The sequence below is a fragment of the Guillardia theta genome (assembly GCF_000315625.1).
Source record: "Guillardia theta CCMP2712 unplaced genomic scaffold GUITHscaffold_1, whole genome shotgun sequence".
Taxonomy (NCBI): Eukaryota; class Cryptophyceae; order Pyrenomonadales; family Geminigeraceae; genus Guillardia; species Guillardia theta.
The window spans coordinates 870,650-893,776 of NW_005434673.1; the positions used below are offsets into that span (position 1 = coordinate 870,650).

Here is a 23,127-nt window from a genome sequence, read left to right on the forward strand (position 1 = left end):
GCGACATCGACAGCCCCCTTTGCAGCTCGTCTGGAGGAAACGGGGTCCGGACGCAAGAGCAAGCATGTTGATCATGCCTCACCCCTGGCCATCGAGTGTCGGGAGGATATCCGGGGCAGCAAGGTTTTTCGATTCGAGAGGGGGGTCGAAAGCCAGCTCGCCTCACTCAAGCGATAGCTACCCAACACAAGGCAGCAAAGCCCGTCCTACACTTCACGACCCACTTGCCTGTTACGCGGTATCCAAGGCCCTGGTATGACGTGACCGAAGGCCGTGGTGTAGCGTGACTTGCTGATAAGGGGTCGGTCGCATGAGATATCTTTACTACATACCTCGGCATGGTCACGGAGAAGCTGGGCCGTCCCCCTCCCCATGCCCCTTTACTTATTTCCTGCCCCCTTGTGCTCGGCCGCACACACACACATCAAGGCACCGCAGGATGGCACTCGAGACTGAGATCGCACTGGAGCTCAAGACGGAAGGCAGCCAGGAGCCCGAGGAGGCCCTGGCGTGGGAGGCCGCGCTCTTCCCGAGGGGCCGCCCGCAGGCGTCCAAGGTCGCGACAGGAAAGGAGGCAGCGGCGTTGGCGGAGAGGGACGAGGAAGGAGAGGCGTGGGGGATCTCGTATCCGACGGGCTTCAAGCTTGAGGCGAGGCAGAGGAGCCGGGCGATCAGAGGGACGGGGAAGGAGGGGATGCTGCTGAGGTCGATCGAGGAGGCGATGACAGAAGAAGTGGATCATGTCATGGTTTGTTTTTCCTGATGGCGACTGTGCCTCCTGATGAACTCCCGATATGATAAATTCGCCCATCCTCCAACTGTGTCCCAGGAACAAGGCAATCCATCCAGCTTTCTGGAGGCGAGCGCTCCGCATTCATACGGTGCTATCCCTAAGTGATCATTCCCGTGCTGTGCACGGTAGTGTAGCGTGACAATCAGTGCCGATGAAGTCACGTTTCCTACAAACGCTCCCCGCCGATGAGCAAGTAGAACTCACATCGAGGCCCTCATCCGCACGTGCATCTTCACCTCTCCCACATCGCATCATCGTTGCCTCCCTCGCCTGGGCCTCCTCGGACTCTAGTCTTCCCTCCATCGTGAGCTCGAAGCATCTTCTTTCTGGCTGGCATGCCACGGTCGTTGGAGCGAGGTGCATTGGCGGGCACGTGTAGCATGAGCTTGAGATAGACTCTAGGGTCTGATGCGATACAAGCTTGGATCTCATACCTATCTCGAAACAAAGACCATCGCGCTATGCTCATGTCGTGACAAACTCAACAAAATCAGTCGGTCTCAGGTTTCGTGCTCTTGTATTGACAAGCAAAATGACATGTGGGGGGGGCACCTCCTTGACGTCAGCTGCAAGCCTTGCTCTCTTGTCGTCTCGCGATGACGCCCTACTCAACCCCGCACTCTCCCGTACCTCGACACTGCCTCCTGTAAGCTCCGCAGCAGCATGTCCTCTCGTCCTTGGATACGGATTGCTAGGCTCCGGGGTCTCGGTTCCAAGATGAAGCAAGTCGGAAGCGATATCCATCTCGGCTCGATCACGTCGAGCTGTATGCCATCAGCAAGCCCCCGGCCCCTCTCTCTCACTTGGTCTTCGTCGTCTGTGTCCTCCGACGAAGATTCCGTTGAGCAATCGCTCTCGCCATCTCCTACTGATTTGGACGACGAGGTCGGGGATGGGCTTCGGCCGACAGGGAACAGCACATGCTGCCACGACAGCCCGCCTTGCAGCTCGTCTGGAGGAACGGGGTCGGACGCAAGAGCAAGGATGTTGGACATGCTCACCCCTGGCCAACGAGTGTCGGGAGGATATCCGGGGCAGCAAGGTTTTTGGATTCGGGAGGGGGGTCGAAAGCCAGCTCGCCTCACTCAAGCGATAGCTACCCAACACAAGGCAGCAAAGCCGTCCTACACTTCACGACCCACTTGCCTGTTACGCGGTATCCAAGGCCCTGGTATGACGTGACCGAAGGCCGTGGTGTAGCGTGACTTGCTGATAAGGGGTCGGTCGCATGAGATATCTTTACTACATACCTCGGCATGGTCACGGAGAAGCTGGGCCGTCCCCCTCCCCATGCCCCTTTACTTATTTCCTGCCCCCTTGTGCTCGGCCGCACACACACACATCAAGGCACCGCAGGATGGCACTCGAGACTGAGATCGCACTGGAGCTCAAGACGGAAGGCAGCCAGGAGCCCGAGGAGGCCCTGGCGTGGGAGGCCGCGCTCTTCCCGAGGGGCCGCCCGCAGGCGTCCAAGGTCGCGACAGGAAAGGAGGCAGCGGCGTTGGCGGAGAGGGACGAGGAAGGAGAGGCGTGGGGGATCTCGTATCCGACGGGCTTCAAGCTTGAGGCGAGGCAGAGGAGCCGGGCGATCAGAGGGACGGGGAAGGAGGGGATGCTGCTGAGGTCGATCGAGGAGGCGATGAGGAGGCAGTCGCTGAGGGGCGGCCGGGGGGCTCAAGAGTGAAGGAGGAAGGGGGAGAAGAAGAATGGGGAGGGGGAGATGTAAGACTGATGTAGATATAGAGATGTAAATAAAGAGGCTGATCATCATGAAGACTGAGATGCGAGTTCTTTCACACCCACACCATGTTGTTTCCTACCTCGTACCCTTTCTCTTTGTCCATGTGATTTTCTTCGTTGTTGTGTAAGTTTTTCCTTCTGCTAACTTTTCCTGTTTCATGTGTTTTGTATGTGAACTAGATCTTCTTACAAACGTCGGCAATTCCATCAGCGAACTGAGACGCCATCGGTGCTGTTACGGCAAGCTGACTCATACAGCACACCACAATGCGTCTTGTCTCTCAGCGGTCTTGTTTCCTTTCTGCAGTCTGCTGCGCTGCTATGCCCAGCCGCATGCCAACCTCTTGAGAGTCAACCTACCCATCTTCGCTCTTGTTCTGGCCCTCTGCTTCCTACATCATCGTCCTGCTCCTACTCGTTCCCCTTCACAGGCTCTCACCTCGCTGCTGCTCCTTGTGCTCAATTCTTGATTTGGTTCTTCCCTTCACCCTTCTCCTCCCATCCCTTCTCATCACGAGCTCCTGACGCTTTTTGCGGAGCAGGAATCTTCCATTGCTCTCTTGGGGCTAGGAGGTTGACCAGACTCTTGGTGGAGCTAACAGCGAAGTGACAAGTGTCGACGCTGACGAAGCGCAGGAGTGATCATGCTCAACATCTACCTCGGGTCTCAACCGTGGCGATCTCTCCTCGTTCTTCTGGTACTCGGAGGGATAGAGGAGGTTGTGTTGCTGACGTGATTGTATCTCCCTGCCAAAGATGGTGGAAGCTCTCAGAGCAGGTGTCGTAAGACATTGTGGTCCCTTTCTGACACCCGTGGCAGTCTTGTGCGCAAGGATCCTCGACGAGCTGTGCTTTGCTGGAGCCCTCCGGCACCCGCGAGCATGTCCAGACAGAGCCCGGGCATGCGCCATCACAGGGGGGGTGCAGCGCCGACCAAGCAGATGGCAGGCGCTAGGGATGTTGCAGCATGGAGGCAGAACTCGGAGGGTTCGAGCAACGTTGTGGAGATGTCAACAAGAAGGCTCGAGCGGTAACTCAGGGAGCGACTTTGAGATTGAGTTTGACTGATGATGATGCTTGCAAGCCGACAACTCAAAGGACACGGGCTATGACGAGCTGGATGAACTGGTGAAGAAGGAGAAACAGTCTCTCGATATCGAGGAGCGGAATCAAAGTGATGTCGTGGATGAGTAGGAAAGGATGGGTTCTGACAGTTGCTACCTGTTTCATGCCAGGACCAAGAAACTGCGTCCTCGCAATTCTGCGAGCCAAGAGGTCAGAGTCAGGGATAAGCGCAACGGAATGACACGATTTCTATGGCAGCATTTCCCCGGTGCCAGGGCTGCCGTCGGTGGACAATGGTGACGTGGCAGATCAGAAGTATGGTGCTGAAAGTCCTTCACCTCTGCAGTGTTCGAGTACTTGCTCGAGAGCCGCGAGAGCGTTGGAGAAGAGTGGAACATGGGGATGATGTTCTACCTGCCGGAGGTGCAGGGTTAGAATCTCGTGGGCCGATGTGCGATGAGATGCTGACGAATGTTGTAGTGATGGAGAATGAAAGTGTGGATGAGGCGATCGGTCGCCTTCTGAGAGAGGTAACAATATCATCACCATCACCATCACCATCACCATCACCATCACCATCACCATCACCATCACCGTCACCATCTTAATGATCGTTATCATCATCACCACCACCATCTCCATCTCCATCTCCATGTCTATCTCCATCGTCGTCATCATCGTTGTCGTCAGCACTACCATCGCAGTCATCACCGTCATTTTCATTCAAGATATCACCTTGAACTCAGCAAAAACTCTTTCCTTGCAGTTCGGGTTGGAAAAAGGGCAGGCGGCGATCTACCCGAACCTGTTCCAGATACCTGAATATGAGGTTGTGCAAGAGAGAAGTCCTTTGATACTTCCCGACAACGAGGTGAGTGATGTTTGATGGGCAGAACACCTTACAAGAAATAGACACGTCAGAAGTTGACTAGGCAGACCGATCCTATTTGTACATGTCTAAACACCTCGTAGTAGCACTGATTCGCACATAACGCCAACATACTGGAGATTCCCTCCCTCACGTGTCTGTACGACAAGGTGCACATGACGACCAAAATCCTGGAGTTTCTGCGAGCCGAAGCTTTCATCGTCGTGGACTACAAGACTGAGAGTGAGTTGTTGTTGGTGTGATCGAAATGTCTGCAGATGACTGCTGGCCCATAGTGTGCACAACAAGCCATGAGCTGCGATGGGTTGACACTAAAGATATTCTAGAAGGCTGGCTTGCTGTGAGGCTTTTCGTCTCCCTCCCTTCCTCTCCCTCGTCCTCCTCTCCCAGTTTTTCCTTGTTCTCTTCCTCCCTCCTCGTCTTTCTCGCCCACCTTGTTTCTCCCTGCTGCTCCTTCTCTTCTCTCCGTTTTCTTCATCCCCTCCTCTCCACCATGTTTCTCACTCCTTCCTGCCTGCCTTTCAAGATGCCTCCTGGTCGCTTTCATTCGTTCCGCTTGACTCCTTCCTCTCCTTGCCAGGCCACTGGGGGCAAACCCACGCTTAACTCAGACAACCTGGACTCCGCCTTCCTCTTGAAAGGTTCAAGTCAACCCCTGCTATCGGGCTCTGGTTGTGAGTTGAGAGCAGACGGCTCGCGGGTGCACGAAGACGTTGTTGCTGTGCTGGCTCGTGTCGAGGTTGGGCCTCTTGCTGACTTGAAGGTCCTTGTGAGCTGCGAGCAGGGGCTGCGGGAGAGGTGGCCGACCAGGGTGCTGGAGAACTTCCGAGAGATTTCAGGGGTGGGAGAGGAGGGAGGAGCGGCAGGTGGAAGGGTGACTATGGCTGCAGCAATTCGATCTGATGCGGATTATGGTCGAGATGGATCGATGGCAGGAGGGAGAGGAGGGAGGGGAGGGAGGGGAGGGAGGGGAGGGAGAGGAGGGAGGGGAGGGAGGGGAGGGAGACGGGCGTTGATGGCAGAGGCGAGGTTAAGAGTAGATGCATCCTTCTAACTTGCCGTGTTGAGTCCTTGTTCAGATAAGGAGTGGGGGAAACAGGAAGGGGAGAGGAACAAACACGGGGGGGGGAGGAACTGGTGCAAGCGAAGGAGGAAGAGGAGGAGAAGTTGGTGTAGCAGACGACGGAGGAGAACAAGGAGGAGAAGACAAAGAAAGAGAACCACAAGGAGATTGTGTTGATAATCGCAAAGTCAGGAAGGACGTACATCAAGAAATGAAACACTACACTGCTTTACTTTTACAAGAATAAAAAGAAAAATGAAGACAGGGCCAGAGCAACCCTTTGCTCGCTCCCTCTGTCGTCTATTTCTTGAATGCCGCCATGTTTACCCGGAGAGGTCTACCGTTGATCTTCTTCCTGCTCAAACAAATTAATGGCCATCTCCGGTTGACCCCTGCTCTCCTTTCTCCTCTTTCCCTCCCTTTTCTCACTGGTTTCCACCTTTCCTGTTCTCAGATCCCACTGACCAACTTCTCCGTCACTACAAATCCTTCCTTCCTTGTTCCGTACCCACCCGTTCAACGCCGAGCATGCATTCTGCGCTTCTTCTGAAGAGCCCAAAGTGACAAAAGCGACGCCCTGAGTATAAGTCAAGAGGAAAACGTTTAATGACTTACACAGTCGAAGAGAAAGACAGGAAGAAGAAATGCAGAGACAAGAAGGAGGGCGAGGAGGAGAAAGTGAGGAAGAAAAAGTTGGTCTACCTTGAAGGTATTTGTCTCTTGATCGTTGAGCATCACAACTCTTTCGATCGATCCGTTGCTACTGAAAATCCTGCACAACTATCAGGTACTTCCCTTCCACCTTCTCCTCTTCCACCACCTCCGTATCATCATCTCTATCATCCTCCCCCTCCTCCTCCTCCTCCTCTCCCCCCCCTCAACCCCCTTACTCCTCCTTCTCCTTCTCCTCCTCCTCCCCATCATCATCCCCATTTCCTTTCTCTTCTTTCATGACACTCACTCTCTAATCGCTGGCTCGTCCATGTTGAAAGACAGGCCTCCAACAAACACCTTCCTCTCGTTCTCATTGTTCCCCCGCGGCCTGCTACCATGGTCATTCTCCATCCTTCTCCCCCTCCCCCTCCCCCTCCCCTTTCTCCTCCTCCTCTCCGTACCTGCCAGGGGACTTCCCTCCACCGTCAGACCTCCTGCCCGCCGGAGACATGGACTCGCCTCCCCTTCCTCTCCCTCCTCCTCCTGCTCCGCCGAACGCCCCGTTGCGATTCCCCTCCTGCAGCGCCGGCAAGTCCTCCAGGCTCCTGACGGGCTCGAGGACGCAGCCAGGGGGAGAGCCGGCCTGCTCGAACTCCTCCACCTTGTCCTGCGGAACGTCGAAGGCTGCGCCCATGACCGGCTGCTCCTTGAAGAGACGGATACCCTTGATGCTGGAGACGAGCTCTTGAGGGAGGACCTTGCGGAGGAGAACAAAAACCATCCTGCTCTCTGCCATGGGCTGAGTCGTCTTGATCACAAAGGTCTTGAACCCTTCGAGGGAGGACAGGAGCGAGCGGGCGGGGAGCGGCTTCGTCTGCCCAGCGATCACGGCAAGGGCAGCGCAGAGCGCCTTGGTAGCGCCCATGTCCTGTATCATCTCCTCTGCCGTCTTCTCGAAGAGCGGCAGGACGTCGCTGTGCACCTCCTCTACAGACAGCTTGATGTCCCTCGCGTTCGCCTTCACGATCTCCTCTGGCTGCGGCGCGCTGATCTGCCGCATCTTCGTCTTGATCCTCCACTCGATAGCTCGCAGCTGGTGCATTTCCCTCGGAGTGAAGAACGTCACCGCTACCCCGCTCCTCCCCGCTCGCCCCGTCCTCCCCGACCGATGCACGTACGTGTCTGCGTCCTTGGTGGGATGGCACATGATGACTAGGTCGACCTCAGGGATGTCCAGCCCTCGTGCCGCCACGTCAGTCGCCACCAGGCAGCGGAACTTCCCGTCCCTGAACGCCTGAAAGGTCGTCTCCCTCTGAGCCTGCGCTATGTCCCCGTGCAGCACCGCGCAGTCCTGCTTGATCGCATCGTCGAGCGCAAGCTCGTTCGCCTCCTTCTTTGTCTCCGTGAAGATGATGGTCTTCCCGTGAGACCCAGCATAGCACAGCACGATGTCTCCTATCGTCCTTGCGCGGGAGTTCCATGGGCAGGGGATACACAGGTGCTCGATCCTAGTCGCCGTCTCCTGCCCCTGCTGTCCGGACACAAGGTCGACATGGGCCGTGTTGTTCTTGTCGAAGTATTTTTCCGTCGTCTGTGCGATCCAGTCGGGGATCGTAGCAGAGAAGAGCAGGGTCTGCACATGCTCGGGCTTGCTCTCCGCCTCCTCCCCCATCACCCCCTTGAAGATCTTGTCTACCGCGTCCTTGAAGCCGATGTTCAGCATCTCGTCTGCTTCATCCAGCACGAAGTATCGCACATTGTTCAGCTTCAGCTGCCCCCTCTCCATGAAGTCGATCACTCGCCCTGGCGTGCCCACCACCCAGTCCACCCCTTTCCTCAGCGCCTGCCCTTGCTCAGCGTAAGCAACGCCTCCATACACCGTGAGGACTGAGAAGCCATCGGCTGCGACCATCTCGAGCACCTTGGCAATCTGCTTGGCGAGCTCGCGGGTTGGAGAGAGGATGAGGCAGGAGGGCGTCCTCCCGTACTTCCGCGTGTCCAGTTCCCCCTCCTCCTTGAGTCGAAGCATCTGCTCGTGAACAGGGAGGATGAAGGAGAGAGTCTTACCCGTCCCTGTCCTCGCTCTTGCAATCAGATCCTTGCCCTCCATGACGTGATTGAAAGTGGCCGACTGGATGGGGAACAAGCTCGTGATACCTCCTGCCTTGAGCTTCTCTACAGTCTGGTCCGAGATGTCAAAGTCGGTCAGGGGTCTGTTGCCAGCGTTCTCCGAGACAGTCTCGTTGATCTCAGAAGGCTCCTCAGCCTTCTTTCTCTTCTTTCCAGCCTTGTCGGTCTCCTTCGGCTCCTCCTGCTTCTTCCCTCCTTTCCCCCTCCCGCCCTTCTTGATCTGCTCACCATCGTTTCCCTTCGATTTCTTGGCTGGCGGCTCGTCATCTCCCCTCCTCCTCTTCTTCTTGTCGTCATCGACCTTGCTCATCTCCTCGTCCTCCTCCTCTCCCTTCCTCCCCCTCCTCTTCTCCTCCTTCCCTTCGCTGGATTTCCTCTGGCCATCTTTCGCCATCACCGCCATGCGCTTCACGTGCAGAGTACCCGTGGTCAGTGAGGAGATGAGGGTCCTTGTCTCCAAGAGCCTGAGAGTGCGGGCCCGTACCGTACGGACCGCGGCGATCGGATCGGACAGTGAGGCCCGGCGGGCCGGGGCCAGGCAGCTCTGCGGATCGGATCGTTGGCCGGGCCGCGAGACGCCGGACGAATCAAGGCATGAGGATGCGGGCCTCAGTAACTCAGTTGGGTACAACTTGAGATGAAAGTTCATTCCGACTGTCAAGTTCACTGTGACAGCCGAACTTCGGAAGTTGGGCCTTGGCCCGGCGGCCTCAAGTACGGTAGCCAGAGACGGATCCTCAGCAGCATCCTCCTCCACTGCAGCATCCTCCACCAGAAGCATCAGCAGCAGCTTCAGCCGGCTTGATCGCAGGGGACGGCCCGCCTATTAGCAGAGAAGGTCAGATTGAAAGTTGCTGAGCTTATAGAAGTTGAGCTTACAGGGGAATTCACCGTAGTGAACTGATCTGTCCCTGTTCTCGACGCATCAGGCAACGGAGGGCTTCAAGGCGGGCATAAGTTACCCGAGAATCTCAAAGTGAGGGGCGAGCCAGCTTACTCCGTTCTCTCCTGTGGAGGCAATCTCAGTCTACCTCCTCCTTGCTCAGCTTCTCTGGCTTCACTCACCCAGCATCGCCGCAGTGTTCCCACAGACCAGGCTGAGCTTGCCCTTCTCGAAGAGGTGGTGATCGTCGAGCATGTAGGAGTGCTCCATTCCTTTGATAGTTCCCTTGTACCTCACAGCCTGCATCGGAGGAAGCTTCAACATTTGAAGGCCAGAGATCGCACTTGAGCACTCGCCTGGCCATAGTCTTCACATAGTGTCTCAAGCATCCCCTCAGGAAGCTTGAAGAGGCGGTAGGTGATTGAGAAGAACTTCGCTTCACCCAAGATGGCCTTCAGCTCGGGGTCATGAACTTCGATAGGAGCCTTGAAACCAAGATTAGCATGCGTCTGTAAAAGCATGTACCGCCACTCACAGACGAGAGAATTCTGGGGTCGCCAAATCCAGCCGCTCTGGCGTATCGAATGAAATCATTGGTGTAGAGGGCGCCTGCGATGCACTCGCCCCAGCTACATGCCAGTCAGCTGGGAGTTTCCACATTCGCTGTGGGACATACAGGACTTCATGCTCTTGGACGTTCTTTGGAAGTCTACGATCACAGTAGACGTCGGAGAAATAAAACTCGCCTCCCGGTTTCAGGACGCGGTACACTTCCCTGAAGAAACCGCAGACACGGTCAGTCAAAGAGCAAACCAGGTATCATGGCATCACCTCAGCACTCGAGGCTTGTCAGGGGATAGGTTGACTACACAGTTGCTGATCACAAGCTGCGCAACAACGTTCAGTGCTGATGGCACGCGGAGTTAACATTGAATACATCAAAAGTGTTGGCCTGGATGCCAGCTTCTTCTAGACGTTCGATGTATCCTTCCACGAAGTTGAGGTTGCAACGATCATACCTGCACAGTGCAACTGGCATCAGAGTGCAAGTCTTGTTTCCAGGCGGCAGCCAAAACACAACTGGCAAAAGTTTATCACTGTACCCGAGTGACTTGCAGTACTGCTCCGCATGGGCCCTAGCCACCGAGAGCTGCTCCGCTGTCATGTCGATTCCTGCATCACAGAACTTCAGCAACCCCCAGCTTCTTGTAGACTATCGCAACTTACCAACAACAGAGCCAGTCGGTCCGACGAGAGCAGCTGCAGCATAACAATCCCTTCCTGAGCCGCTCCCTAGGTCAAGAACAGATCGCCCTTGAAATGGCACGAGCTCAACTCAGACGGGTCGCTTCTGTCATACTGCATGTACCTTCGATGCCCAGAGGAAGAGGAGCTCCGCATCCATAGAACTTTTCACGGACCTAACAATGCTTTCACCACTAGCCATTCTCCTCTGAACAGGCTATCAACCTCCTTGGGGATTGAGCGGATAACTTTCGCCTTCAAGAAAAGATCCAAGTCAGGAGCAACTATCTCAGGCAGGAAGAGCAGCATCACCACAACGGGATGGGGACGACCACTCGCTGTGCATGCTGAAGTCTTCAGATCCTTGCTGGTGTGGAGCACCTGCGGACGAATCAGCGATCACCCATGGATGTTCCCATCAAAACACCTTGCCATAGTAGTCCTTCACGGACTCCAACGTCTGCAGAGCACGAAAGAGGTCAGCAGATGGAAAAACTTTCGCTCTACACGCATGCCAGGCAGTAATCCTCACTGAATCCACTGGGACCGTTAGTCGCATCCAAGGATATCCTTCACCCATTGGCTGTCCCTAACTCTATGTAATCTGCGTCTTCAAACTTTTTTTTCATGCTATCTAGATCCATTTCATCGTATAGATCTCATCGAATCCCCGCCCGACATCATCATGTTTTCATCTTTAAGCTGCCCCACCAGCCCCCGTCCTCCTAGTTTCTACCGCCTCACTCTCATTGTACTGGCTTTGCTTTTGCCATGCATGCTCTCTTTTCACTCTTGCAAATATCTCACTGCAGATATTCTTACAGTCACATCCTCCTCCCTCCCCGTCCTCTCTCCTCCTTCAACATCTCCACTCTCACCATCTCGTTGGTCGGCATGTTTTTGCTGGCTATGTTTTTAGATCTTCCGCGCTTGTGTCTAGAACAAAGAGGCGGTCTTGAGATGAAGGGGTCCTTGCGACCGGATTCACATGGGTAGTGAATACAAATTCAATTACTAGGGGTGGTTTTCCCTGGATAATTGATGGTAAGGGGTAGGGGGACGAGGCGATGACAGAGAATGGGTAGGGTAGTAGAGTGCCCGTGCTCTTTCAACAGCTCGATATGGGGGTACTCTTGCGGTTTATAACAGGGTGGGGTGACTTCTTGGAGCTGTCAGATGTCATGGGTGGGTGGGCTGTATTATGACTACCGGTGTATTTCATTGTCAAGTACCGGTACAATTTCCATATTCTCCGGTCGCACGTCGTGTGGGGACATGTGACTGGGAATAGGAGGGGTCATGTGCAGGACGAGGGGTGGGTAGGGTGGGTCAGGAATGTGCCGGGCCGGCGTGTTGTATGGCCGAAGTCCCCGGCGACAAACTGCAGAGTGAGGCTCATAACCTAAATTTAGGATACCAGGGGGGTGGGGTATTATTATAGCCTGCTAGAAGACCGTGGGGGAGGTGGGGTGGAAGTGAATAAATCTGTTTTTAAACTGTAGTGCAAATTGGTACAAATTACCAAAGAAAGTTAGAAATATGTATACTAATTTCTTAAATGTATTTTGATTTTGTACAATATTTATAAAAACAAGGCTCCGTATGTAAAATTACTTGTAAACAAACATTTAGGTTAAACTTCTTTTTTTCCTTTCTTATTTCGGGCGGCAGCCAATGGTTCAACAGCTCGGACGGGGGTTGTGCTGCGCATGCTGAAGGTAGGAGATTGCGTGTGGTACGAGATGAGACACGTCAGAAAATGTTCTACATGGTTGTGCTCTGATGTGCCACGCATGCCTTATCTTTCATAAGCTCTGTTGATGCAGTTTGATGTGCTTGTCACCTTTGAAAAGACTTGTGTCTGGTTGCTCAATGTGATACTGAGTTATTCTGTTTCCCTGTTGTGCTGATAAGCTATTGCTATTGTTTTATTGTGTATTGCTCTGATTCATACTCCTGACATGTAATTTGAATTGTCATTCTTTTCTGACAATCGTCCTACAGGTTAATATTTAAGTAGCTTCAGTCTGTTTTCCCGACCATGTCTTCGACAGAGAAGGAGTACCGAAACGTTCTGGCCTTTTTTGTCTCTCTGCCAGCTGATGATCGTCTGAATCTTTTATACATCACAAAACCAAGATCTGCTGCTGTCCTTCATCGGATGTACGACATCTTGTCTCAGGCCAGCAATCAAGCATCGATCGCATTTTATTTCGATGGGATTCAGCAAGTTAGAACCGTGAAAAACTACGGAGATTGGACTCCGAGCATGGAGCCGAGCTTGGAGAAGCTGAAGTTCTTCTCATCCTCAGTTTCCACCGCCAACTTCGAACTAGAATTCGAGCTGGAAAGGGTCTTGCGCCTGAGCGTGGTCGATGACGTGTTCGTGCCCTTCGAGTTGTTGGAGTTCAGCCAGGACGCTGAAAAGATCTTTGACATGCTCTATAACCTGGCTCCTTTCGTGACTTGCTACGATCGGCCATCTTCAAGGCTCAGGGGAACTCAGTACTTCACCCCCCTGACCTTTGTTGCTTCGTTGATGATGAAGAACATATTGGATCGCTACAGTGTGATGTCGAAAAAAGGCATCACACAACCTGCCCGATGCTCAACGATGTCCGATGGGCCCAATGTCCGGAATATTCTTGCTCGACTCCGCCAGTTCTCAAAGGCGGAGCTCAATTCCATAGACTTTTCGTTCACTCGAGAGTTGTTACGAAGGTGCTCTCGAAGTATTTCAGGTCAGATCTCCGTTTGACATCTCAGCTGTATGCCTGATTTGGTGAAAGATTTACCAACGAGGTCTGTCGAGCAAGATACAGAAAATTTTGAAGTCGTTGCTAAGGTTCCCATTTTGGTTGCCTTGAAGTACGAGCTTACAAAAGAGCAGGGCCTCATGATGAAGGATAAGGAAAACGGGTGGGAGAAGGTGAATTCGTGGGCGAAGCAGTGGAGTGCGCTCGATCCTCGCCTGGAACAATCTCAGGTTGAGATCTGAAACCATCACTTGCTTGCCAGTGATTGTGTTCCTTCAGGTCTCGGCAGCTGCTACACCACTGGGCGTTGCGTCGCCGGTTGAAGACGAAGACGCGACACTTATTCCCAACTATCTAAGCCTTGTATTATCGACAGAAAAATTACGACTCAGCCGATCGGTGAGCTCACTTGGTTTCCTGGTTGCGGTCGTGCGTTAGTGACCTTCGATGAAACTCAGATGATTCGACGCGAAATCTTCTCAAGTTTCAAACGAGGGCCGCATGTAGAGAACTTTGCTTGTCTAGCAGATTGTTGGCATTGTGATCAGGAGCTATATGATGTGTCCTGCTTGACAAATCCTGGTGGAAAAGTTGCAGGCAATATCTTGAGTTCCGGGTGCAAGTATGCAGACACCTTGATGCATGCTCTTGTTTCGTTCCCATTGGCGTATTCGGCATTTTATCGCAGACATTTGCACAAGGAGACACAATTCACTTTTGCTGAAATGGCCCGGGATGTCCTAAAAACCACAAGGCCCCAGGCACTGTCGAAGGTAATCGTTGGGCTCCCCACTTCTCCAAACTGATGTTGAGATCCAGGACCTGCATCTGTCCCAAAAATCTTCCACGGAGTTTACCAAGAGCATTCTGTGGGATACATCATCGTCCAGACTTTGCCGCGGAGACAAGGTTTCAATCGTGCACAAGGACGCAGATCGAGAAAGCCATTCAAGGATTTGGGGGGGGGTTCGGAATGATATCTTCTCTGCCGAATCCTCAAGCGCTGGCGCTCCTTTTGACAAGGATTGGAACATCATGGACAAGATTGATGAAGTACGTCTGCGCAGTGAAGAATGCCTGGGACAGACGGCTCAGCAGATGGATGAAGCGTCGCTAGCATACGAGAGCATGGCAAAGAAGAGCTATCTCTCTCAACAGCCGGCCTGCCAGTCGCCTTTTGTTGAACGGAACAGTTACAAGACTCCCAGGTCTTCAAGGCGAAAGCCTGTGCATGAACAAGAGAGAGATCTTTCGGACAGCAGCATCGATTCAATGTCCTCATCCTCCTCCTCCTCCTCCTCCTCCTCGCAGCTGTCGGAAGCTGAATCACTCAATGTTAATGGGCCAAATGGGGATGAGGATGAACAAGTCAAGCCACAGGACACCTCGATCATGCTGAAGAGCAGAGAACTCGATGCCCCAGGTCGCGATCGCAGCACAAGCCCTCAGTCACCCAAAGGAACAGATGAACCCGTTGATTCCGACGTAGAGAATCAAGAAGTGTCGGAAACAGCGATCGGGAAGGTGAGGGAGAATGTGAGTGTAGCTTCTGAAGAGGAAAGAGATGAAGTAGCAGAAAGCATGGCTCCAAGCCTCAAGTCAGACATCTCGGCAGCAAAAGCTGCTGAAAATGCGTCAGGGATCATGTTCTCAGCAAGCAATGACACGCAACAAGGGAGCGATCTTCTTTCGAATGCTACAAAGTCAGACATCCAAGATTTTAGCAAGACGCAGTGTGAAATAAGCTCCAAGATATCTGACAAAACCCATAAGGCTAGCTCGAAACGTCTCGCACACTACAACCCTTTGAGACCGGAGCATCACTGCTTCGCTTCGATGCCTGATGACAGGAAGTCGGTCACGAGGAGGCTGCACAGTGAGATCGTTGAGTTGCTGAACCAAGTGTACCCCACCAACTCTACGAGGACGCGGCGTCAGAGGATCGTTGACCTCGTTGACGAAGCTGTGAAATCGTGCTGGGAGGGAGCGCATGTGGAGGTGTATGGCTCCTTCTCGACTGATCTCTACCTACCTCACAGTGATGTGGACGTGCTCGTCATTGGAGCAAAAGAATGGTCGATCGAATCGAAGATGAAGCACCTGGCTTCACGTTTGAAATCCATGCCATGGTGTAGGTACATGAGGTCTATCGAGAACACTTCAGTCCCAGTGATCAAATTGTCGGCCGACGTGTCCAAGATCTCCTTGAACGAGGGACGAGCAGGGTCCGCAGGGGAGGGCCACGAGGACTCCGACATGTCTGATAGCTTACAAGATGGCGGCCATGCGCGAGGGTACTCGCCGCACAACATCTCGGTTGACATCACGTTCCACGGATGTTCGAGGATGCGATCACCCGTGGCTTTCAGGGACTTTGTGAGGAAGGAGCTTGCGAGGTACGAGATCATCAAACCACTTGGATTCATCTTCAAGTACTTCCTGTACAAGTTGGGGCTCAACGATGCGTACACTGGAGGGCTGAGCTCGCACTCTGCCATTCTTCTCCTCATCTTCTACTTCAACCTCGAGGAAGTTTCCAAGGCCTACACTGAGTCGAAAATCCCGGGAAGCTCTCAAGAGATCCCTGCGGACTGCAAGTACGGCGAGTGGCTCCTCCGCTTCTTCCAGTGGGTTGCAGAGTTTCCGTACAAGCACGTCGGAATCAGCTTCGGCATTGGAGATCATGGAGTGACCCCTTATTTCATTTCCGTCTCCAACTTCGGGCAGGGGCTGATCAAGCTCAGGCAGTACGATCCGTCCTTACCCGAGGATCCTGACGACAGCAAGGGGACTTTCGATAGGCTCTTCATCGGTGACCCCACTGACGTCTCGATCAATGTTGCCAACTCTTCCTTCCAGTGGTTCCTCGTTCAGTTGTCCATCCAGGGCGCCTTCAAGGTTCTATCCGACCACCAGGATACAGCTCCTCACCTGCGGATCTATGGGGGGGTCTCAGAGTCGCCTTCTCCCTTGCAGAACATCTTCGACCCGGCAGTGGTACAGGCTGCTGGCAAGTTGAGGATGGCGGCCAAGAATGCACCCAGATGATGATGCGCCTAGCTCGAGCCCACGACGTGTAACTCAACTTACTGTACAGCTTGTGCTTGCCTCTCATGACTTGTTGTTTTCATATCTAGTAGACACTAACGTTTGAGATGTGTAGAATAAAATGCAAAGCGTGAATTGATGGGAGTGATGGGCTCTTGGGCCACAAACGCTTCAAAACCTTCTCTTCCCCCTCCTGCTTCCCTCACGCGGATCCCCCTGCCCTCTCTTTGCTTCAAGATCTGCCTCCTCCTCTTTCAGCAGCATCTCTGCCATACGATCCGCACGTTGCATCTGCTCCTCGTCCTCCTTCTATCTGCCTTGTCAGTTGCAGCGCACGAAAATGTTGAAAAGACCTTCTTGTCTGCCTGCAGTGATCGGACGTCTCGACGCCTCTGCAGCTCTTGGTACATCTTCTCGTGAAGAGGATTCCTTGAAGGGCTGGTCGGGGCTTTACTTGGTCGCGCGTTCATCTTCGATCGGATGATCGACAGCCCAAAAACAGCGTCTTCGTAGCTGGGATCCAACCTGACGGCTTTCTGCGCATATACTACTTCAGTCTCCCTGTTGAATACATTACAACTGACCTTGAGCATCTCTTCTGCTCTCTCCAGGTCCTGTGAAGATCGCGCAAGCAGGTGCCCGTAGTTACAGAGCACTGCAACGTTGCACGGATCAGCGCACAGGGCTTCCTTGTAAAGATTCTCGGCTCTTTCGTAATCCTTTCTGAAAACCTCAACAAGATGGGCGTAGTTGCATAGATTGATCGCGTCCTTGGGGTCAACCTCGTACGCTCTTCTGTACAAATCCTCAGCCCTGTTGTGGTCGCCCTTGACAGAGAGGAGGAGATGGCCTGCACAACTGTGTCAGGACCCATCCATCGGCAAGCTAGGCGCATGCCGTAGTTGCAAAGGGCAGACGAGAAGTTGGCATTGTACTTCAACGCCATACTGTAGCAGTGCTCGGCCTCTGCGTAGTCTTGGTGGACAGAATGCTTCAACAAGCCCAAGAAACTCCAGGCAGGAGAAAACATCTCGCTGATGTTCAAAACTCTCCTGTACAACATCTCTGCCTCATCAAACTTCTTGAACACAGCCTGGACGAGAAATCGATCAAAAGACGTGCGTGTGAAGGTTACAAGAGGAATTCCTGAAACAGCAAGCCATAATTGCACATGGCATGCAAGTTGATTGGATCTTTTTCCAGAGAGATCTTATACAGATCCTCGGCAACGGTGTATTGCTTTCGAAACTGAGAAGCGAAAAAGAGTCAAAAGAAGCTTGACGCGATGATCAGAACGAAAACCTTGCCAACAAACGTGGCGTAAAAGCACAGTGCATCAGCATGGTACTTGTCTCTACTCAAAGCTTCCTGATTGTCTCATTGTCAACGTAGCAGTACCTTGATAAAAGAAGTTCTTACCAGATAGATCTTCTCAGCAGCATCATACTGGTTGCAAGTCTCTTGTACAAAGATTGCTCTGCCACAAAGAGCAGACGTATGGTTCGGTGCGATCGCTAATGCCTTTTCTATCGCTTGTTCTGCTTTCCCATAGCTGTGCAAGGCGTTTAGTCACAGAGGCGTGGCAAAGTTTCTTTACCATCGTAGGTTTTCATCAAGTAGCAAAATTCCATACTTTGCGAGCACGTCAACATTGTCTGGAGACTTCTCCAGTGCCTTCTCATAATATTCCTTGGCTTTCACAACGTTGCTGTTGTATCGATGCTCGATGAAGCCGCACATTGCAAGAGCGTCGACATTCATGCTATCAATCTTCAGAGCTGTCTGGCAAAGGAGGAGCGAAGTCTTTAGCTCGACTCTGAACAGCCGAAAGATATCTGCAAGGATACAAAACGAAATCGCATCTCCCTCAAAGAAAACGAAGTTTCCTTCTAAAATTGTTGTGAGAACCGACAGGACATTCTGAATCCTGTCGTACCTGACAACTCGCTGAAATCGCTGGTTGCTGCATTTTGCGATTTCAGCTCGGCCTCATTCTTGCCGAGAAATGTTTGCAAGGATGAAACTACTCAAAGTCATGTAAGAAGTGAGCTCAAGTCATCGTGGCTCACCGTAGTCTTGACCGTCGAAATTGTGGAAACACACTTTAAAGCCGCTGCCATCTGAACGCCGCGTTCACACAGAGCCCTGATCGCTCATCATTACCTTCATTCTTTACAAGTTTTCCCACAATCCTCGTCTCGAAGCTCAAATGCTCCTGGGAGAAAGAACCATCACATGCACAAATCGCCACAGCGACGCTTCAGTTACAACCTCCTCCTCCTTTGGTAGGAGCAGAACATGCATTCCCTCCTTGCATTTCGCTTCAGACGAGCTGACGTGCTCTAGAAATGGATCCCAGCGAGCATAAAACTCGCCTATGGCAGCATGGTAACACTTGCGCTGGAAACTTCTGGAAGGGAAATCAAGGACTTGCAGGCGGTTTTCGCCACCCTGCCATGAACCCCCGCGCAGCTTGAGAGGGCTCCCAGCCTTCTCCCTCGATCTAGCGACTTGCTCCCAGCATCTCTGTCGGAGAGTTCTGTTCAAGACGCTCCCCCTTGCCGCGCTCTGGGCCTGCCCCTCGAAACTTGTTCCAGTCAGACTGCATGGAACCGCACAGGCCAGCGCTATCAAGGAACAAACGATCCACTTCATCGAGCCAGCTGTCTCATCAAAGAAGGGATGCAGGGTGATATCACTCCAATCTCATGCTCCAAACACTGCCCCTTCAATCCCTGCTGCACCTGGATCGATCAGTTTCGCCCTGCGGGTGTCATAGGATCCTGGAAGAACTGAGCGCGCGGATGTTGAAGGAGGAGCTCTGGTAGCTAGAAGCCATCTGTGGAGGTTCATCTCATGATGGATATGATCGTGTGAGCTCGCCATGCTCCTCCTCTCTCTTCGTACCCTGCCGCTGCCATGCACCTGTTCCCCTCTCTCTTCCGTGCTGCATGATCCGACCCCCGTCCTCACTCACCCACCCCTACCCTCCTTCAACTTGTCCTTCTCAACGCACCGAATGCTTCATTAATGCTTAGGGGTACTTTCAACCTGAATCTATTGGAAAAGTGAGGGTCCATGGGGTACCAATCAGTACCCCTACCCAAATGATTCTGGTCGTACCCCTGCAGGAACCCCACTTCGGGCCGGATTCATGCAGGAGGAGCATCTCGCACACGGCAAGATGGGGAGGAGGAAGGAGGGGGGGCCGAAGATCGAGGGCGAGCAGGAGATGATGAGAGGGGAGAGATCGGCCAAGAGGATACAGTGGAGGAGAGATTGACGGTAGACGAATGCAGGGCTTGCAGGAACTGTATTCCTACTTGCTTTGAACGCTGATCTTTGCTGCTCTATTTCCCCGTAGTTACAGCTCAAAGGGAGCACCCTTGATATGCATCTGAGCAGCAAACTCGTAGTGTACCTGGCTCTGCAGGCAGCTACTCTGCTCGTTGCACGGGAAAGTCGTGTCTGCCCACGCAGTTCTGGAGGGATCACATGGTCAGATGGCCACCCTCGCTTCGGTAGCGGTGGTACCGAGCAGCATGCCCCTGTCCTTCGACTGGCAGGAGCAGGGAGGGCATGGATTCGCAAGAAGGTCAAGGCAGCCGTCAAGAAAGAACGGCAGAGGAAGAAGAGGAACATCGAAAACACCAACCTGCGGGCCTCAGTGAGACCAGACCCCAAGGCAATCAATAAGCATGCCCTCTTGCAGATCCACATGGAAGAGAAAGCTCTTGAATGGATCCGAGGAGGTCGCAACCACTCAGATATGCCCGTGGTGGACCCTGTGAAGTTCTTTGAGAGTCTTGAACTTGCTCAAAATCAGAGCAGTCTTGCCGTGGAAGGTGGAGAGGGAAAGGCGACAATGACGATTGAGCAGGCCAAAGAAGAGAAACGGGCGAGGACTAATTCTCTCCTCGAGGATGGAGAACCTAAGAAGCACAAGAAGCCCAAGTTGTCCTCGCCTTCACCCGATGCCATGGCTCTTAGGGGCGGAAGAGGCCAGAAACGCGGCGGTGGAGGGCAGAAACGAGGTGGAAGAGGCCGTGGAAGGGGTGCGAGCAGCAAGCCGCCTTTGCGAGGAATGAGTGGTTCAAATGTAGCAGAACAGGAGGGCTCGCAAGGGCGACAAGGGATGCCTAGCAGCGCCTATGAGAGAAGTGATGAAAACCAACCAACCTCAGCCCTGGAGGACCACATCGAAGCAGGCGGTAGAAGGAACGTGGGGGAAAGAGTAGGGATGGCTTCAGCATCTGCTGCCTATACATCCTCCAAAACTCAGCAGGAATTACTGGGGAGGGAGGTTGAAGCTCCCGGCTTGAGGGAGCTGCCGGAGAAGACCAAGGAGGCGACGCTAGGAAAGCCGCCTGTACCCGATCCCTCGCTGATAAGGCCACCCCAGCCAAGCAGACGGGCAGAGCCAAGCATGGGAGCCGAGCCGAGCAGCAGCAGCAGTCTGTCCGAGAGTAGCAGCGAGGTATCAGACTCGTCCGCATCCGCAGGGGCAGCCCATGGCAAGAACGCCCCACCGGCTTCTCAGGTCACGGACCTAGGGGGTGCAGGGATCCAGAGTGCGCAAGCGCTAAGGAAGGAGGTTGAAGCTCCCGGCTTGAGGGAGCTGCCGGAGAAGACCAAGGAGGAGGCGGAGGAGAAGACACAGGAGCAGGGGAAGGAAGCGACACTAGGACAGCCGCCTGTGCCCGATTCTCAGCCAAGCAGACGGGCAGAGCCAAGCATGGGAGCCGAGCCGAGCAGCAGCAGCAGTCTGTCCGAGAGTAGCAGCGAGGTATCAGACTCGTCCGCATCCGCAGGGGCAGCCCATGGCAAGAACGCCCCACCGGCTTCTCAGGTCACGGACCTAGGGGGTGCAGGGATCCAGAGTGCGCAAGCACTAAGGAAGGAGGTTGAAGCTCCCGGCTTGAGGGAGCTGCCGGAGAAGACCAAGGAGGAGGCGGAGGAGAAGACACAGGAGCAGGGGAAGGAAGCGACACTAGGACAGCCGCCTGTGCCCGATTCTCAGCCAAGCAGACGGGCAGAGCCAAGCATGGGAGCCGAGCCGAGCAGCAGCAGCAGTCTGTCCGAGAGTAGCAGCGAGGTATCAGACTCGTCCGCATCCGCAGGGGCAGCCCATGGCAAGAACGCCCCACCGGCTTCTCAGGTCACGGACCTAGGGGGTGCAGGGATCCAGAGTGCGCAAGCGCTAAGGAAGGAGGTTGAAGCTCCCGGCTTGAGGGAGCTGCCGGAGAAGACCAAGGAGGAGGCGGAGGAGAAGACACAGGAGCAGGGGAAGGAAGCGACACTAGGAAAGCCGCCTGTGGCCGATTCTCAGCCAAGCAGACGGGCAGAGCCAAGCATGGGAGCCGAGCCGAGCAGCAGCAGCAGTCTGTCCGAGAGTAGCAGCGAGGTATCAGACTCGTCCGCATCCGCAGGGGCAGCCCATGGCAAGAACGTCCCACCGGCTTCTCAGGTCACGGACCTAGGGGGTGCAGGGATCCAGAGTGCGCAAGCGCTAAGGAAGGAGGTTGAAGCTCCCGGCTTGAGGGAGCTGCCGGAGAAGACCAAGGAGGAGGCGGAGGAGAAGACACAGGAGCAGGGGAAGGAAGCGACACTAGGAAAGCCGCCTGTGGCCGATTCTCAGCCAAGCAGACGGGCAGAGCCAAGCATGGGAGCCGAGCCGAGCAGCAGCAGCAGTCTGTCCGAGAGTAGCAGCGAGGTATCAGACTCGTCCGCATCTGTAGGGACAACGCCGGCTGCCGCAGTGAGGAAAGGGGAGAAGTCGGGCGAAGCCCCGCCAGTTAAGCCTTTGAATCCTCCATCAGCTACTGCTGTGGAGATCAAGACAGACGAAGCAGAGCAACGAGGCAGGTCTACGGCCCCAAAGACAATGGGAAGTCAGATGAAAAAAGGTGATTTGCGAACGGCAGAAAAACAGGCAGAGGAAGCGGATTCCAAAGGTCGAGTAAAGGCTTCAGCATTGGATGATTTGCAGTTCCAGTCGTGGGACCAACTTCAATCCTTGAGACTGTCAGGTGTTGATGAATGTTTCATGATGATTCTTGTTGTGTTTTGACATTCCTGCTTGCTTCTCTCGATGCTAGAACCAGAGTCCAAGGTGAACTGAGTCAGGTTGCATTTGGCATGAGTTCTGAACTTCACGTGTGCAGGAAACTCAAGACGACGATGACCGGGGAGGGTCTGAGGTGTCTGTTGGATCAAAGAGAACCTCAACGGACTGACTTGAAAATTTCCTAGGAATCATCAACAGAGACCTCCGGACACAAAGTTCTTGTTTGTTGCATCATAGAGATCGCTACTGAACCTGCGAAACAGATGTCCGCCTCTTTCTCTCAGGACGACGATTCGGAATCAAGGTAGGATCTGAGAAGGGTGGGCCCACAGGAATGATCGTGTGTTGAATCAGCGAGAAAGTTGCACCGGATCATCTGCATAGAATGGTACCTCTATGCAGTCATCCTCTCAATTCTTATCTGCTGCAAGGTCACTACGGGGAAGCGAGCATGTGCAGCATTTGGGTTCTTCTTCGACATAGAGGTAAAGTGAACGCAACAGGACTCAGTTCCTGCAGTTGATGGATGGTTTTCAGGCGTCGGAGAACCACTCGGTATGCATTCAACAGATTCTGACGGCTTCGTACATCCTTGCAAATAGAACTTTGAAGATCAGCGCCTGGTGTACGCCTGGTGCTCTGCCGTCTTTAGTGTCTCCGAGGATGACTTGGGAGCAGGAGGAAGTGAAGGGAAGGAAACCAAGGAGGCTGCTTGGGAGCATCTAGGCACGGTGGGTTGACCTTTCTTTCTCCACCCCCCTTGCTCCTTCTTCCCTGGGAGGAAAAGTGGACCC

At 53.7% G+C, this 23,127-nt stretch overlaps 9 protein-coding genes across 9 annotated transcripts in view; 5 read left to right on the forward strand and 4 right to left on the reverse strand.

Moving 5' to 3' along the window:
- Positions 1 to 439: 439 nt before the first annotated feature.
- GUITHDRAFT_99176 (hypothetical protein) lies at positions 440 to 763 on the forward strand (the record flags this gene model as incomplete). The annotated part of the gene is made up of 1 exon (XM_005842319.1): positions 440 to 763. The coding sequence occupies one exon, from the start codon at positions 440 to 442 to the stop codon at positions 761 to 763; it is 324 nt and encodes a 107-aa protein (XP_005842376.1).
- Positions 764 to 1,294: 531 nt separating this feature from the next.
- Positions 1,295 to 1,806, reverse strand: GUITHDRAFT_149785 (hypothetical protein). Its single transcript, XM_005842320.1, has one exon. The coding sequence runs from the start codon at positions 1,786 to 1,788 to the stop codon at positions 1,402 to 1,404; it is 387 nt and encodes a 128-aa protein (XP_005842377.1). The 5' UTR covers positions 1,789 to 1,806; the 3' UTR covers positions 1,295 to 1,401.
- A 343-nt stretch (positions 1,807 to 2,149) lies between these two features.
- GUITHDRAFT_149786 (hypothetical protein) lies at positions 2,150 to 2,549 on the forward strand (the record flags this gene model as incomplete). The annotated part of the gene is made up of 1 exon (XM_005842321.1): positions 2,150 to 2,549. A coding segment is annotated over one exon (328 nt), but the record flags the coding sequence as incomplete, so codon positions are not given.
- Positions 2,550 to 3,289: 740 nt separating this feature from the next.
- On the forward strand, positions 3,290 to 5,765 carry GUITHDRAFT_131605 (hypothetical protein; the record flags this gene model as incomplete). Its single annotated transcript, XM_005842322.1, has 12 exons — positions 3,290 to 3,311; positions 3,354 to 3,563; positions 3,618 to 3,707; positions 3,769 to 3,808; positions 3,857 to 3,918; positions 3,945 to 4,028; positions 4,079 to 4,128; positions 4,365 to 4,469; positions 4,637 to 4,709; positions 4,745 to 4,827; positions 5,068 to 5,328; positions 5,667 to 5,765. The coding sequence occupies 12 exons, from the start codon at positions 3,290 to 3,292 to the stop codon at positions 5,763 to 5,765; spliced, it is 1,179 nt and encodes a 392-aa protein (XP_005842379.1).
- A 1,085-nt stretch (positions 5,766 to 6,850) lies between these two features.
- Positions 6,851 to 8,389, reverse strand: GUITHDRAFT_57670 (hypothetical protein; the record flags this gene model as incomplete). Its single annotated transcript, XM_005842323.1, has 1 exon — positions 6,851 to 8,389. A coding segment is annotated over one exon (1,539 nt), but the record flags the coding sequence as incomplete, so codon positions are not given.
- Positions 8,390 to 9,160: 771 nt separating this feature from the next.
- Positions 9,161 to 10,846, reverse strand: GUITHDRAFT_62819 (hypothetical protein; the record flags this gene model as incomplete). Its single annotated transcript, XM_005842324.1, has 12 exons — positions 9,161 to 9,245; positions 9,297 to 9,339; positions 9,400 to 9,517; positions 9,562 to 9,702; positions 9,753 to 9,846; positions 9,894 to 9,992; positions 10,049 to 10,104; positions 10,155 to 10,236; positions 10,321 to 10,390; positions 10,445 to 10,531; positions 10,587 to 10,638; positions 10,748 to 10,846. Coding segments are annotated over 12 exons (1,026 nt in total), but the record flags the coding sequence as incomplete, so codon positions are not given.
- Positions 10,847 to 14,673: 3,827 nt separating this feature from the next.
- On the forward strand, positions 14,674 to 16,399 carry GUITHDRAFT_83772 (hypothetical protein). Its single transcript, XM_005842325.1, has 2 exons — positions 14,674 to 15,443; positions 15,588 to 16,399. The coding sequence occupies exons 1-2, from the start codon at positions 14,800 to 14,802 to the stop codon at positions 16,264 to 16,266; spliced, it is 1,323 nt and encodes a 440-aa protein (XP_005842382.1). The 5' UTR covers positions 14,674 to 14,799; the 3' UTR covers positions 16,267 to 16,399.
- Positions 16,362 to 18,921, reverse strand: GUITHDRAFT_99181 (hypothetical protein; the record flags this gene model as incomplete). Its single annotated transcript, XM_005842326.1, has 12 exons — positions 16,362 to 16,420; positions 16,473 to 16,575; positions 16,620 to 16,802; positions 16,851 to 17,116; positions 17,215 to 17,359; positions 17,569 to 17,634; positions 17,686 to 17,818; positions 17,864 to 18,155; positions 18,203 to 18,289; positions 18,336 to 18,386; positions 18,430 to 18,481; positions 18,538 to 18,921. The coding sequence occupies 12 exons, from the start codon at positions 18,919 to 18,921 to the stop codon at positions 16,362 to 16,364; spliced, it is 1,821 nt and encodes a 606-aa protein (XP_005842383.1).
- Positions 18,922 to 19,657: 736 nt separating this feature from the next.
- The window catches only part of GUITHDRAFT_131609 (hypothetical protein), a gene marked incomplete at both ends in the record, with an annotated part of 4,203 nt that continues 733 nt past the window's right edge, over positions 19,658 to 23,127 (forward strand). Inside the window, 6 exons of the mRNA XM_005842327.1 lie at positions 19,658 to 22,172; positions 22,256 to 22,295; positions 22,431 to 22,466; positions 22,597 to 22,637; positions 22,688 to 22,818; positions 22,871 to 22,967. Of these exons, the coding sequence (XP_005842384.1) occupies positions 19,658 to 22,172; positions 22,256 to 22,295; positions 22,431 to 22,466; positions 22,597 to 22,637; positions 22,688 to 22,818; positions 22,871 to 22,967 (2,860 nt within the window). The remainder of the gene's footprint in view (positions 22,173 to 22,255; positions 22,296 to 22,430; positions 22,467 to 22,596; positions 22,638 to 22,687; positions 22,819 to 22,870; positions 22,968 to 23,127) is intronic.